Below are 16,498 nucleotides of genomic sequence, written 5' to 3' on the forward strand. Positions count from 1 at the left end.
TACATCAGCCCGGGGAGACATAATGGCATACCCTGCTGAGCAGCCCCTGCCTAATGATGGGGCATGGGGGAGTGCTGACAGAGGAAAGCCAGCAGCAGCGTTCCCGTGCACCTGCTTACCTCGACACAAACACCCATTGTCTGAGCCTCCCACCGCCTAAACAAACAGGCGGGAGAAGAGGGATAAAATGCAGAGGTGGCCTTGTTCCAGCCGGACCTGAAGGTCCCCAAGTATAGGCTCTGCCCCGTTTCTTCCATCAGCAGATATTTATTGGGTTGGACTGTGGGTCAGGCTTCATTCACCCCACAAGGGGTCCAGTGGAGGAGCAAGAACAGATGCAGTCCCAGCCCTGCCTTGTTGTGGAGTTTGCAGTCCAGCGGGTATTAATTAGGTGCACTTGCAAATCAATGAAAATTGGAAGTACAGTGAGTGCTGTGAAGGAAAGGTGCAGGCAGCTGGGAGAGCTCATACTAGAAGACCAACTGGTCAAGGAAGGCTTCCTGGAAGAATTGGCATTTGAGTTGCTAAGATGAGTAAGCATTAACTAGCTGAAAGGGATAGGGGAGGGCAGGGTGTTCCTGGCAGAGGCTGCCTCCCGTACAAAGTCTCTGGGGTGCGTTTGAGGGACTGAGAGAAGAAGGTCAGTGTGGCTTGCACTCAGAAGGGCAGGAATAATAGTGAGGGCTTCCATTTGTCCTGAGCTGACCAAGTGCCAGGCACCGTGTTGAGCACTTTACGTGAATCTTCATCACAGGCTCACGAGGTCGGTACTTTTATTGTGAGGCACAGAGAGGTAGCGCCATTTACCAGGGTCACACAGCAATCCTAAGATTAGACCAGGACCAGGGACATCTGACTCCAGGGTCCACACCAGCAGAGAACAATGGCCAAGCAGATGCTGGTGGGAGATCCCAAAGGAGGGACCAGGAAGAGAGAGGGCTCTGGGGCATTAGAAAAAATGTGGACCAGACCAGCCCCCTTGGTCTGAAGCGAGGAGGCCCTGGCTTTCTTGGGACCCCATGAACACCTACCTACCTGCAGCTACTGGGGTCGAAATATCCACACCACTGAGACAGGAAGTCTTTGTGGCATCAGAGAAAGAGACCCAGACTTGAGTCTCTCCTCTGCTCTTCAGCAAGTCACCTGGCTTCTCTGAGCAGTTTCCTCATATGTGAAAACAAGTTAGATCCAGGCCAGCCTCCAGGGGATGCTGGGTGCATCGTGGGAACCTATTCCCAGGGACTGGCTTTGTAACATGGAAGATGCTACACCAAACCTCCTGCCCCAGGTGGGGAGTTGCTGGAAGAAGAGGTGTTGGATTCTAGATCTGAAGGAAGAGGAAGTGCTTGCTAGGTGACAGGGTGGGAGGGGGGACAGAATTGCAGGTGGAAGGACCTGGAGTCCTCAATTTAGCTATTGGGAAATACGGAGACATTTTATATCCAGAGGTATATCTCGCCCCCAGAAAAACTATTATTTAATCGGCCACAAGTGTCACAAATGATGGTGTGTTGGCCCAGATCCATTGAAAAGCACCCCAAGGGTTATATGTGCAAAGATGACAACGGGTGAAGGAAAATAGGGAGGGAGCTAGGAGAGGTGGGGAACTGGGTGAAAGCATCCAGACCACGTTATAGCCTAAGGAAGGAAGCACTGGGGAAGGCCACGGGCCGGTCCTCAGCCCTCAGAGCAGTTTTGTGTCCCCCAGGAGCAGGCCTACCTCTATCCTTGCTGCCTGCAGGCCTTGTCTGGGAAGTCCCATGAGAAGGCTAGGTTTGAACTGATGGATTTCAGAGTGTGCCTGCTAGGGTCCTTGCTAGGTGATGTTCCCTGTGGTCGGTGGTGTGCAGGACACAATCTCATGGCCACCACAGATGGCATATAGAATCAGGAAAATGAAGTTATTATGATAATTATTATTCCCAGCTGGGCAGGACAGCCACACCCATGGGGATGGCACATGCTCTCCAGAGCAGGTGCCTGGAGATCTGCTCCCTCATAAAGCAGAAAGTCCACGTTGCTCCCCTAAGCCACCAGAGCGATTCCAGATGGCTCCTATGGATGGTTCTTCCCACCCAAGCTGCCTGGCCCTGTGGCCTCAGCCGGGGCACCCCCTGGCCCCCAGGGCTCCCACCACCCCTGTCCTCCTCTCTCTGTGCAGACCCCGTGCCTGTGTTTGAGGCTTCACGCAGCCCAGACGACAGACTGCAGTCCCCCAGCTTCGACCCCAGCGGGCAGCCGCGGCGAGAGCTCCACAGTTCGTGGAAGAGACACCCTGAGCTCCTCGGCCCCAAAGGTACTGATAAGGTTTTCACAGGATGTCCATAATAAACAAATGGGCTGTGGATCTTTGGCAGCCAAACTCGGCCACCCTTGTGGGGGAAGGAGGGCAGGGAACTCAACTCCATCATAATTTTAGATGTGGGATGGGTTAAGGTGCACTTCTGCTGAGACAGACCAACCCCAAATCTCAGAGGGTTAATATATTTGAAGGGAGGGGAAGTTGCAGGGGACACTCCACGCAGTCATTCAGGGACCCAGGCTGTGGTAGTCCTGTCATCGTCAATCCTCGACATCCAGAGTCACAGTGAATGTTGACACCCAGCCAACAGGCAGAGAAAGAATGTGGAGGATCACACCGAGGTTGTGGGAGTGGCGCACATCACTTTGGCCACATCCCTGCTGCAAAGGAGGCTGGAAAATGTAGTCTGGCTGTGTGCCCAGGAGGAAAGGGAAATAGGATGTAGTGAACACAGCACTGTCTCAGCCCCAAATGAGACAAGTTAAGAAACTAGCAAAGCTAAAAATAATAGTGTTTGGGTGTACATATGTTGTGATAAAAATGTTTAAAAGCAAGAGAATGGTGAACAAAATTCAGCATGGTGGTTACCTTTGGAAGGTGAGGTAGGAGGTTACCATAGGGAGGAGCAAATAGCAGGTGAAAGCCATTGGTAACCGTCCAAGTTTTGGATGTTCATTGACCTGCAGGCACTGTCGTAGGCACTGGGGACACAGCCAGGAACAAAACAGACAAAAATCTCTGCTCTCATCATGCTGACCTTCTAGAGGGAGGGACTGAGTGTCAATAAATGTTAGTAAAATATATAGTGTGTCAGTTGGTGAGAAAGACTTTGGGGAAAAAATTGAGCAGAGAATTGGGGGAGTCAGGTGAAGGGATTCTTGTTTAATGAACGAATGAGTAGGATTTACCTCAGATGTCAGCAAGCTTTTTCTGAAAAGGGCCAGAAAGCAATTATCGCAGGTATTGCAGGTCATGTAGTTTCTGTCACAACTACTTCACTCTGGGTGAAAGCAGCCATGGATAGTATGTAAATGAGTAGGCATGGCTTTGTTTCAATAATACTTTATTGACAAAACAGGTAGTGGGCCAGATTTGGCACGTAGTGAAGATAAAATGGGCTGAGGCCTGTCAAATGAAAGCATGACACAAAGTCTTTTCTCAGGAAACAACCACTCTCTCACAGTCCCCCATTTCACAACCTCCTCCCTTCCCCCTCCCCACATTACATAGAGAGCACCTGATGTAAGCCTGGCCCTAGGCAGGGTCTTCTGGGGAAGATTTACAGTGACTAAAATAACAGCACTTTGCCAACTCTGGTCCTGCACCTGGAATACGATTCCAACCACACTGACAAGCCAGGACTTGGCAGTTCTTCAGCCCCTGCTCATATGTACACACCTCTGTGAAGCCTCTGAGGTTCCCCAGCAAAATTGTCACTCCTTCCTCTGAGGTCCCTCTGAGGTTCAAACTTCCTTCTGTAAGAATAATAGTAGTTGTGGAAATTGCCTCTTGAGAGCACTTGCTCTGTGCAGTGTGCCTTTCACACAGCATCTCACTGTCTCCTGGCATCAATCTTCTGAGGTGTCATTGACCTCATTTTACAGATGAGGAAACTGAGTCACAGAAGCCACAGGTGGCCAAGTGGGGAATCAGAACAGAAGTTTTTGACCTTGGTCCTGGGCTGTGTTTCTCCTTGAGGACACTTGTTATTCTGCATCATAATGGTCAAAACTTGCCTTTTTGTTCACTGTTGTGGCCTAGGCACCTGGAACGTACCCAGTACGTGTGTGCACGTGTGTGTGTGTGCGTGCATGTGTGTATTATAAGCTGACTGCTGTACTAGCCTCTAGAGTAGAGGGGCTCTCTCTACAAACCGCCCACCTCTACACTCACCCTCCTGTGCCAGGATCACAGTAGAAACTTAAAAACTAGGACAGGATTTAACTGAGTCACTTGGACCCAAGGTTGGGAGAACAAATTTTGGAACTCTTGAGCCACTCACCTTCAATGGCTGGCCCCTGAGCAACTCTCTCTCCATAAGTTCGGTGCCAAAGGCACACACTGATCCCCAAATGAACTGCCACAGGGCCTGTAAAGATGGACCTGACGTGGGCCCTGCCCCAGGGCACCTGCAGGTAAGGGGCAATGACTGAGCATCTGAATGTGTGCCATCAATTTTGGGGAAGGGAAAACAGTGTGGTGACTCCTCAGTAAGTTAAATCTGGAGTTACCCTGTGACCCAACCATTCCATTCCTAGGGATATACCCTAAAGAATTGAAAACAGGTGCTCAAACAAAACTTGTACACAAATGTTTATAGCAGCACTGTTCACAGTAGCCAAATTGTGGGAATAATCCAAATGTCCATTAATGGATGAAAGGGAAAAAACAAAATATGGTATAACCATGAAATGGAATATTATTCAGCCATAAAAAAGAATGAAGTACTGACACATGGTCCAACCTTGATGAACCTCAAAAACATGCTAAGTGAAAGAATCAAGTCACAAAAGGATAGGTGTTATGATTCCAGTGCTGAGATATCCAAAATACACAAATCCGTAGCGACAGAAAGCAGAACAGTGGTTGCCGGGGGCTAGGGAAGGGAGTGGGGAGTGACTGCTTAATGGGGACAGGTTTCCTTTTGGGGTGATGCCAGTGTTCTGGAATTACTGATAATGGTTGCACAGTATTTTGACTATACTACGTATCACTAAATTGTGCACTTTAAAATGGTTAAAATGGTGAATTTTATGTTATGTATATTTTACCATGATTTTTCTTAATCATACAGAAGGCCAAGGAGGCAGGAACAGGTCTGAGAGGGCAAAGGAAGCCTCTGGGTGTGCTGTCTGAGGCCGGCACGATGGAGTTTGACTTTCTTGTGCAGGCACTCGCGAAGGCTCAACCCAGCTGATCGCAGTGACAACAGGTCCTGACAGCTGCGCTCTCTCCAACGCTGAGTTTGGGAAATTGATTCTTCTCCCAGCACTGTTGATCGATCTGGTTTGCAGAAAGCAGCTCTGGCTGTCACGCCACTCTCAGCAATGGGCGGTTTTCCCTCTTTTTCTCCCTCCAGAACAGAGAGAGGGGACGTCGCCGGCTGCGCCCACGCTGACTGAGGGGAGCCGCCTCCCAGGCATTCCCAGCAAAGCCCTCCTGACAGAAACTTTGCTGCAGAGAAATGAGGCAGAGAAACAAAAGTGAGTGGGGGAAGGACAGGCAGGCTCCCGCTGCTCCACCTGTCTGGGAGGGGGGACCTGGAAAGTCACCCCTGCCCAGGACCCTTTGGGAATCCAGATGCAGGTTGGAGAGGGAGATGCAGGTCTGGGTTCAAGCCACACGTCAGCAGCTCAGTGGCCAGCCCTGGGCAGGTCACATCACCTCACTGAGCCTCAGTTTCCCCATCTAGAAAATGGGGCTAATGGTGGTATATTAGCCAGGGTCCCCCAGAGGAACAACCAGTAGAATTTTTTTTTAACTAAGAGTTGTATTTTGGGACTTCCCTGGTGGTCCAGTGGTTAAGATTCCACGCTCCCAATGCAGGGAACCTGGGTTCAATCTCTGGTCAGGGAACTAGATCCCACATGCCGCAACTAAGAGCCCGCGTGCTGCAGCAAAGACCCAACATAGCCAAATAAATAAATATTTTTTTTTTAAAAAAAAAGTTGTATTTCAAGGACTTAACTCACACGATTGAGGCTGGCCAGTCTGAATTGGTCGAGCTGGCCAGCAGGCTGGAAACTGTCAGGTGGGCGTAAGTGCTGCCATCTTGAGGCAGAATTTCTTCTTCCTCAGTTTTGTTCTTAAGACCTTCAACTGACTGAATGAAGCCCACCTGTGTTATTGCGAATATTTTCCTTTAGTTAACATCCACTGATTGTAGATGTTAACCCCACCTACAGAATGCCTTCACAGCAGTACATGTATTAGTGTATGACTGAATAACTGGGTACTATAGCCCAGCCAAATGGACGTATTAACACCGACTGTCACAGGCAGTGTCAACTCCTAGTCTGCCATAAGAATGAAATGAAATGACACCTGTATATGCTCAGCTCAGTGCTCACAGGGAGAAGCACATGTCAGTAAATGTTTGCCTTTACGATTGGTGCAGTGGTGATAAAATATGCATTCTTAGGGCCTTTCTAGGACAATTTTATGATGATTGTTACATTTATCCTGTCATTCACTTATTTTTTCATTCCACATATTTATGCAGCCACCTACTGTGTGCCAGCCACTGTCCTAGGGAACAGCAATGAACAAAGTGGACAAAACTCTCTGCCCTCCTGGAGTTTACTTTCTAGTGAGGAAAACAGAAACAAAAACGATAAATAAGTGGTGTGCTACATGATAAGCATTGTGACGACAGATAAAGCAGAAGAGGAAGAGGATAAGATGGGGGCTGAAGTTTTTGGTTTTTTATTTTTTAATTTTATTTATTTTTGGCTGCGTTGGGTCTTTGTTGCTGCACGCAGGCTTTCTCTAGTTGCGGAGAGCGGGGGCTACTCTTTGTTGTGGTGCGGAGGCTTCTCTTGTTGCGGAACACGGGCTCTAGGCGTGCAGGCTTCAGTAGTTGTGGCACACAGCCTCAGCAGTTGTGGTGCACAGGCTTAGTTGCTCCGCAGTATGTGGGATCTTCCTGGACCAGGGCTCGAACCCATGTACCCTGCATTGGCAGGAGGATTCTTAACCACTGCGCCACCAGGGAAGTACCCGGGGGCTGAAGTTTTAAATAGAGTGTTGGAGGAGGCCTCACTGAGAAGGTGAGCAAAGCCGTAAGGAGGTGAGGGAGCCTTGCAGGTATATAGGGACAGAGGGAACAATCAGTGCAAAGGCCCTGAGGTAGGAATGTGCCCGATGTGTGAGGGGAGTGTGGCTGGAATGGAGTGAGCGAGGGGGAGGGGGCAGGATAAGATCAAGGTAAACAGGGCTTCTTCCCTAGAGTCACTGAGCCAGCCAAGGTAAGGCTCAGGCTTTGCATAAACCCTCCCCCAGCATAGCTAGGGGTCCTCCTTCTCTGCTGGGATGCTTGCATCACACCCAAGTTAGACCACAGTGGGCTGGGGGGGCTTCCCAAACTCCGGCCACAGAAAAGGGAAAAAAAGTGCCTCTCAAGGGGACAATAATAGTTACCAGTGATACTGAGGGAACTCTGGGTGCTGGGCACCACATTGAACGTGCTTCACAACACTCTCTGAGGCAGACTCCATCAGAAACCCATTTTATACATGAGGAAATTGAGGCCCAGAGAGGCAAGGTCACTGGCTGCTACAGAACCTTAACTGGGCACCAGCTCTAATGGAGGCCACACAGTCAGCAAAACAGCAGGGCAGCCAAGTGCCTGAGTGTCATGTTTAAGGACTCATTAAAAAGACGGAGGTGCAGATCTTACAGGGAGTGGGAGTGGGGACAGGAAGCCAGGATGGGCCGGTCCACACAGCAGGTCTTTTCACAGGGGCCTTCAGGAAGTACAGGCCTTCACTTTGGCAGCCAGACTGGGGGAAGCCGAGGAGAAGATCAAGGTCCTACATTCAGGTGTGTATCTGGCACATGTCCCCTGCCCTCGTGCAGCGCCCCAGCCAGTCAGACCAGGAGGCCCAGGGGGAGTGGGAGGGGGCAGCGACACTGAACACAGGGTCGGGGGTTCTAGAATCAGGACGGCAAGAAAGGAGTTTGGGAAGGGAGAGGAAAGACCTACATTACCCAGCAGGGATCAGAGCCCCAGTCCCGGGGGTCGTACTACTGTGGAGAGAGGGTTTGAGATAGAATTCAATCCGGGGTGGCAAATGCAGTGCCTACAGGGGCCGGGCATGCAGCCAAGCTGGCTGGATTAGGATATGCAATAGGGAAGGGTGGGGTGTGGGTCATACTGGAGAACCCAGGCTGATCTAAAGAGGTGGCCACTGCTGAGCCCCAGCCAGGCACTGCCCAGTATAGCCAGTCCCTTCCATTTTGCTAGAGAAATCAGAAATCTGGAACTTTATGAGAAATCCCTCATTTGTTGTAATATACATGTATCTGTTGACTTCGTTGCCCCTCCCGTCCCCTCACTTCCAGGGCTGGGCCTCAGGGTGGGTGAGCTCATGCACGGACAACCCCACCCAGGTCCTGCGGTGACCTTAAAGGTGTTAGGGGGCTCATACGCCAGGTCCCGGGACAGACTGCCCCCTCCACTTACCTGGGTCCCCTGAGCTTCATAGACTCATAGAGAATCATGTCATCTGCCCTCCCCACCCTGGCTATGCCACAGCCCTCCCTCCAGCTCGAAGCCCTTCTAGGGGCAGGAAACTCACTGCTTGTCACCAGTTCTGAGAGAAAAATCTTTCCTCACTACCCCAAGCTTCATTCTGCCTTACGGGCCCCAGAGGAGGGGAGCAGGTTCCACTTCCCTGGAGGTGGAGGGCCTTACTCCGGCACTTTAATTTTTCCCAGCGTTGAAGGCCACGCAGACAGAGCTGCTGGAGCTGCGGCGGAAATACGATGAGGAGGCGGCATCCAAGTAAGTGAATGCCATGCTGAGGTGTGCCTCCTGCCTCTGACCCTCCCAGACACGCCTCCTCCCTCTGACCCTCCCAGACACGCCTCCTGCCTCTGACCCTCCCAGACATGCCTCCTCCCTCTGACCTTCACAGACACACCTCCTCCCTCTGACCTTCACAGACATACCACCTCCCTCTGACCTTCCCAGACACGCCTCCTCTCTCTGACCTTCCCAGACACGCCTCCTCCCTCTGACCTTCCGAGACACGCCTCATCCCTCTGACCCTCCCAGCCACGCCTCCTCCCTCTGACCCTCCCAGACGCGCCTCCTCCCTCTGACCTTCCCAGACACGCCTCCTCCCTCTGACCTTCACAGACAGGCCTCCTCCCTCTGACCTTCACAGACAGGCCTCCTACCTCTGACCTTCCCAGACACGCCTCCTCCCTTTGACCCTCCGAAACACGCCTCCTCCCTCTGACCCTCCCAGACATGCCACCTCCCTCTGACCCTCCCAGACACGCCTCCTACCTCTGACCTTCCCAGACACGCCTCCTCCCTCTGACCCTCCCTGACACGCCTCCTCCCTCTGACCTTCCCAGACACGCCTCCTCCCTCCTACCCTCCAGACAGGCCTCCTCCCTCTGACCTTCCCAGACACGGCTCCTCCCTCTGACCTTCCCAGACATGCCTCCTCCCTCCTACCCTCCAGACAGGCCTCCTCCCTCTGACCTTCCCAGACATGCCTCCTCCCTCATACCCTCCCAGACATGCCTCCTCCCTCTGACCTTCCCAGACATGCCTCCTCCCTCTGACCCTCCCAGACACGCCTCCTGCCTCTCACCCTCTAGACATGCCTCCTCTTTCTGATATTCTCCCTCGGATTCTACCTGAGACACCCATTTAATTAAGTACTCTCTGCTCCACACCCGCATAGGCTCACAGCTGTTCAGCATTTATTTGTGGTGCCATCCATGTAGCACAAGCTATAAAGGACATTCTGGGTTTCCAGCTAAGCGGACTCTGCTGGTCATGGGCCTCTGCCTTGCCCCAGCCTCCAGGGGCTGTCCCCACTCCCCAGCTTCACAGTCCAACCCTTAGGGCCAAGTGTCATTAACTTAAATTACTTTGGACTCAACATTTCTTCAGGCTTTAAGATATAACTTAATCCACAAACACTTATTTAGCACCTACTGTTTACCCAGTGCTATGCTGGGTCCCTGGAGGAAACACCAGAACATGGGCCTGTCCTCAGTCAAGGAGAGGAGACAGACACTAGCTGATGGACAGGAATAAAGTCTTTCATTCACAGACACTGTTGAGCACTTACTTGTATGCCTGACACTGTTGTGGCCACATGGTAAATGCCATGAAGGGAAAAAACAGGAGCAGCAAGAGAGAATAACATGGAGGGGTGTGTCCTATTATCCAGGTAGTCAGGGAGGACTTCCCTGAGGAGATGACCTTCAGAATGAGATCTCAAAGATGGGAAGGAGATGGCCACATGAAGAATGCTTGGAAAGGTGCTCTGGGCAGTGGGAACAGCTTATGCAAAGAAGGCCTTGAACTGGAACATGCGTGTAGCACATGTGTGGCGTTCAGTCACCAAATGCTCCCTGCAGGCCCCTTGTGGCCCCACCCCTTGCTAGGCAAAGGGGCAGCCGAGGTGGATGAGGCCTGTCCCGATCCTTTAGGCGCTGTCAACCTAAGGGGGTGGTGATGCAGCAAAATAAATGAGGGTAGTTGAGGGAGGCCTCCTAGGAGAACACTCTGCAGCTGGGTTTAAAGCTCAGGCCCTGTTCTCTTGAGGAAGGCATCCAGGTGGAAAGCATAGCAGAGGCAAAGGCTGAGAGGTGTAGCTCTGTGGCACCTTCAGAGAGTGGAGCCCTGGGGGAGATGGGAGGCCAGGCTGCCTGGAAGGGGTCCAGTGCTAAGGCCCCATTTTCATTTCCCCCCAGCCTGGATTCTTTCCCCGCCCCCCCAGCTTGGTTTCTCTCCAGTAGGAAGGATGGAAGGCAGCCTTCTCGAGGCCTCCATTGCGAGACCCTTGGGTTGGCAGGGGCTGGGGGGTTTCAGGAATGGCGGGGGCACTGGTGGCTGCCAGAATCCCTTCCTCAGGGCCTCGTCTTTCTGTCTCAGGGCAGATGAAGTCGGCCTGATCATGACCAACCTGGAGAAAGCTAATCAGGTGAGGAGACGTGTGCTGGGGGCTCATTCTCCCCGGGGCGGGGGTCTCGGGCCAGGCGGAGAGGAGGGAGCTGAGCTCAATCGGTATTAATTGAACTACATGCCATGCTGAGTTCTGGGGCTGGGAGCTGTCTGGGACCCAGCCCCTGAGTTCCCAGAGGAAGGAGGGTGGGGTACAGACAGAACACTCAGAAATAGGGTGATGCAGGCAGCAATGGTTGGGGAAGGGGCACCAGACCCAGACTCAGGGGTCAGGGAAGACATCCCACAGGAAGGGTCGTGGAGCTGAGACCTGACAAGTAACTTGAGACTGTAGAGGGATGGATTCCAGGCACGGGACGGCCCTGGTAAAGGCCAGGAAGCAGCCTGCAGAGCATGACGAGTGCCCTTCCCTGTGGGAGGAAGGCAGAGCAGTGACCAGAGATCCCAGGCCCATCCCCAGGCTAAGCTGGGACATGGGTCTCTCTCAACCAGACTGAGTGAGGAGCTATGTTCCATAGAACGGAGGGCAGTGACGAGGGACAAGCCTGGGGCTGCTTTTCTCCCTCCATCCCCACCTGGGGTCTCCACCAACCTCCTCACTCGATCACCAGGCAGGCACTGTGTGGACCCTAACCTTCCCTGGGGGCCCCATATCCTAGTCCCAGCCCGGGTCCTTGTAAGTCCTTCAGCCTCTCCGAGTCTCAGTTTTCACATTTATAAATGGGGTTCCCATGTCCTGCCTTCCCCTGGCTTCAGATGTGTTGCCATCTGCAGGACAAAGTTGGGCAGGACTTTGAAAGGAGATAAGATGTGGCCATAAGGGTCTGGTCTGGAGTCCTGCGGACCTACTGTATCTCTCCCCGGTCCCCTGCAACACCAGCAGCCAGGGGCATGACCAGGAGGGGTCAGCAGTGTGACAGGGCAAGTGGTCATTTCCCTGGGGGTGGTTGAGGGAGGCCTCCTAGGAGGACACTTTGCAGCTGGGTTCTAAAGCCCAGGCGCCGTTCTCTTGAGGAATGGCATTCCAGGCAGAGGGCACAGCAGAGGCAAAGACCCGGATGCCTGGCTATGCCAGCCTAAGGACAGGGTGCTCCCTCCTGCAGAGGAAGTTTGGAAAAAATAACGTGTTTTAGGTTAATTTTTTGAATAGGTAATCCATTTACTTAGTTCAAAACTGAAAAAGGTACATTAGGGCATAGCCGGGAAACTCCATCTCCCCTCCCTGAACTTGCCCCCAGTCCCCCTCTCCCTAGCAACCTCTGTTACAGTGTCTGGGGTCTCCTCCCAGAGATCCCTTCACAAGCCCATGAATATCTACTTTTACCCCTTTCTAAAACAAAAATGAGGGGCTTCCCTGGCAGTCCAGTGGTTAAGACTCCACGCTTCCAAAGCAGAGGGCCCAGGTTCAATCCCTGGTTGGGGAACTAAGATCCCACATGCCGTGTGACCAAAAATAAATAAATAAAAGAAAGAAATCATCACAACCTTGGTATGCATATCCTTAAGAGAATAATTAGCAACTTTAAAAAAAAAATAATTATTAATACTATGTACACCCTCCTGAACCTTACTTTTTCCGTGTATGTGTCTTAGAGCTTGTTCCGTATCTGTATATAAAGCAGTTCCTTCTGTTTCACAGCTGCGTTGTGTTGCACTACATGGACGCACCATCGTCTAACCCAGGGGAAGGCAAACTTTCTATACAGGACCAGAGAGTAAATATTTTCGGCCTTGCAAGTCACTGTCACAACTATTCAACTTTGCAGTGGTAGAGTGAAGCATAGACGATATGGAAACGAATGGGCATGGCTGTGTTCCAGTAAAACTTTATTTACATAAACAGGCAGCAGGTTGCAGTTTGCCAACCTCTGGTCTAACTCCTACCCTATTGATGAATGTTTATGGTATTTCCAGTATTTTACCATCATCCTCCATACTGCAGTGAATAACCTTGTACAGATATCATTTGATACATACCCAAGCCACTGTATAGGGCAAATTCCTAGAAGTGGAACCGTTGGGTGAAAGAGCTGTGCGTTTATAATTTGGCAAATGTGACCAAACTGCCTTGCATGGGGTTGTGCCAGTACGCACTCCCTCCAGCAAGGTCTGAGAGGGCCTGTTTCCCAGTAGCCTCACCAGCACTGTGTGTCGTCAAACTTTTGGATCTCTGCCAATCAAGTGGGCTTAGGAAGAGCGATTCTAGAGTAGTTTGAATAGGAAGCATTTTTAATAATGTTTATTTTTTCCTGAGTATAAAACTAAAACCTGCTCATTGTAGAGTACTGAGAAAAAAGTAAATGTCATCATATTAGTCTTTAATATCTGTATTTATTAATACTATCCTAAATGTGAACAAGAGGATTCTGGAGCAGAGCAGATCATTATTACTTGTATAGTAAAAACCATGCCAGTTTGCCCCAGTTCTTCCCCTGGGGTGACAAGACGAGAACCAGATATCCTCCTGCATGCACCAGAGTTTGTGCTGTAGGCAAGGAACCAACCAAATATGAATCTGGGTGGTTGTATAGTATAGTAGAGGGACCTTCTGAGAAAGGGAGAGAAATCTACTCCGAAGTATCATGATGAACAGAAGGGCAAGGATCCTGGGTTTCTAGCATTTGGAATATAAATACTCTCCAGGGGAAGATAAGACTAGTAGCTTTAAACCCAGCTTTACAACCCAGGGGGTGTCTCCACGGTCTGGGTCTCATCCCCCCTTGAAATGTCAACAGACATCTCCCAGGAGGTGAATCTTTCTGGAGTTCTCACTAGCTAATCAGTCATGTATTAACTCCAAGGCTTGTCTTTTAGCCCAGATCCCAAGTTTCAGTCACATTTGCTCAGTATGCCCTTTGTGGAAACATAAAAATGTTTTCTCTACAACCCCACACACCCAAAACCTTTCCCAAAACAAAACTGACTCCTAACTCAAACCATTCCTGGAACAAGGCAGGATACTAATAAACAAACAAATCAGTTAAAACATAAATCAATGAAATGTGCGCGCGGAAGTGTGTGGATCTCTGTGCGCATGTAGTGGGCACAGCATCCTGATTGCTAAGGTCAGTGTGTAAGTTAAACTTAATTGCTATGACCTGCATCACCAGCTGGAGGTCAAGATACAATTGCAACTCTTTTAATTTTCCATAGTTCAAGATCCCATACACCCTGTTGTTGTTAATAAAGTAAACCAGTTATTGACACATTTGTATGTGTCAGGCATCAAGATGAGATACCTAATGAGTTGTATTTTACCAAATTACTTACTTGCAGAACAACCCTATGAGATAGTTGCTCTTATGATGCCCATTTTACAGACAGGGAAACTGAGGCCAAGGATATGAAGTTTCTTGCCCAAGGTCATACAACCAGAAAGAGAGACAAAGTACAGATTTCTCTCCAGGCCACAAGTCTACATTGTTAACATTTGGATGCTTCCTTCCAAGCTTTTTCTTAGAAATTTTTGAAGAGTTAAGATTCAGTTTAGTAAACTGTGGCATTCTGATTTTAGATGTATTTCAACACTCCTCTACAGTTTCATTGCCCCCATTTCACAAAAGGAAAACTAAGACTCAGAGTGGGGAAGTAACTTGCCCAGGGGCCTGCAACAGCTTGTGAGCCACCTCTGCAGACACCATATGGCACAGGAGCTGGGGACAAACTCTGGCCTTTTGACTAGCCAGGCCTGAAGTTTACTTGGCAGACAGAAGTGGCCTGGGAACGTGGGAAAAATTGCCAGTTCCATCAAGACAACATCTCCTTTCCTGCCCTAGTGAAGAGGGAATGTTCCAGCTCCTCTTGGATACACACCAGGGAAACCAAGAGCCAACTCAAGGGTCCAGGACCCAGAAAGGAGGACCCCAGGCCCTCAGACCTGCCTTCCCAGCTGCTGCCTGAGACGGTGCAGGGAAGCAGTGGAGGGCCAGGGTGGGATCCAGTGTGGCCCCGCTCACCTCTTAACCACACTTGCCCCATTTTCCTTCCCAGCGAGCCGAGGCTGCCCAGCGGGAGGTGGAAAGTCTTCGGGAACAACTTGCCTCTGTCAACAGCTCCATCCGCCTGGCCTGCTGCTCTCCTCAGGGACCCAGTGGGGTAAGGATGGTGGAGGAGCCACGGGGAAAGGTTGGGAAAGGCCAGGTTTGTGGGTTTGAATATGTGGGTGACATTTTGTGGGTGGACCCTGCGCATTTGTGTGAAATTGTGCACATGAATGGGTGTGGGTCTCTGTGTGCATACTGTGGGCATAGCATTTTAATTGCCAAGGTCAGTGTGTAGTTAAACATAATCACTGTGACTTGCTTCACCAGCTGAGGGTCAAAAACAGCACAGCTCTTTTAACTTTTCAAGCTCAAGCTTCCACATACCTTGATTCCATATACTTTGGAATTTAGTCAGGCCAAAGAGGATCATTTTAGTTGCCAGATGCCTAGCAAGAGTGGGTAGGAGGGTGAGTTTGATCAATAGAGCAGCCGTGCAGTTTTGGTGGCTGCCACCAGGTGTTGCTGTTGACCACTGGTCTCACACTGCTTGGAAGATGTGCGGGGACTGCTACAGGGATGCCCCACTGGTTCTCAGTCCCTCCCAGACAGCAGTGGAGCTGCTTACCGAGAGCTGAGGTTGACACTCATATCAGCCAAGGGTTCCTAAAATGTATCAGGGTGATTCTAATGAGGTTTCCCAACCAGCCACATGTTACAAAGAACCAATCTTTAGTCATCAACCCTGAGGTTCCTGTGTTAAGCCAGTTAGTCAGTACATCTTTCTCATTCCTCCAGGTTGGTGCCCCTTTGGGTCCTGGGGACATTTCCTGCCAAGGGATTTTTTTTTTTTTTTTTTTTTGTGGTATGCGGGCCTCTCACTGTTGTGGCCTCTCCCGTTTCGGAGCACAGGCTCCGGACGCGCAGGCACGGTCATGGCTCACGGGCCCAGCCGCTCCGCGGCATGTGGGATCCTCCCAGACTGGGGCACGAACCCGTGTCCCCTGCATTGGCAGGCGGACTCTCAACCACTGCGCCACCAGGGAAGCCCCTGCCAAGGGATTTTAATCAGGCCCACCCCAACCTACCCTTCTGTCATGTAATAAGAGTCTTCATTGTTCCTCTCCCAGAAAGCCTGGCTTCCTTATGTAAATTGGTCCACCTTCTTTCCAGATTTCTTTCCAGATATCAAGGAATGAAATTCATGATTGCTTACATAATAACAGGTCTGCTCCAGGGTGATTTGCAGTCTCCATTCATGAACCTGAAGTGGCTGGCATAATTTTCATTTCACCTGACACCCTGATACATAGACCTGTGTCTGTATCTCTCTTTCTGTTTAAATATTGGAATGAGTCTCTCTGAACGTGTGTTACTGTGTATGTGTGTCTGTTTGTGACCTTTGGGCAAATAACTGTATCCTTAACCTAACTGCGCCTCAGTTTCCTCATCTGTATAAATAGGACCTGCCTTATAGGGTTTTTGAGAGGATTACATGGTGCTTGGTTTATAGTCTACGCTCAGTAAATATTTAATGCAGTGTTACTATTACTAGTGTGTTTG

The 16,498-nt window shown here is 50.5% G+C and overlaps 1 protein-coding gene across 1 annotated transcript in view; it reads left to right on the forward strand.

The window, feature by feature from the left end:
- CUX2 (cut like homeobox 2) overlaps positions 1–16,498 on the forward strand; it is a 109,101-nt gene that overhangs the window by 64,117 nt on the left and 28,486 nt on the right. Inside the window, exons 4-9 of the mRNA XM_089894491.1 lie at positions 2,162–2,296; positions 5,382–5,505; positions 7,764–7,843; positions 8,741–8,807; positions 10,926–10,974; positions 14,946–15,050. Of these exons, the coding sequence (XP_089750617.1) occupies positions 2,162–2,296; positions 5,382–5,505; positions 7,764–7,843; positions 8,741–8,807; positions 10,926–10,974; positions 14,946–15,050 (560 nt within the window). The remainder of the gene's footprint in view (positions 1–2,161; positions 2,297–5,381; positions 5,506–7,763; positions 7,844–8,740; positions 8,808–10,925; positions 10,975–14,945; positions 15,051–16,498) is intronic.

This window comes from Delphinapterus leucas, chromosome 14, assembly GCF_059928025.1.
Source record: "Delphinapterus leucas isolate spDelLeu-1000000601 "Yukka" chromosome 14, BTC_Dleu_Yukka2, whole genome shotgun sequence".
Taxonomy (NCBI): domain Eukaryota; kingdom Metazoa; phylum Chordata; class Mammalia; order Artiodactyla; family Monodontidae; genus Delphinapterus; species Delphinapterus leucas.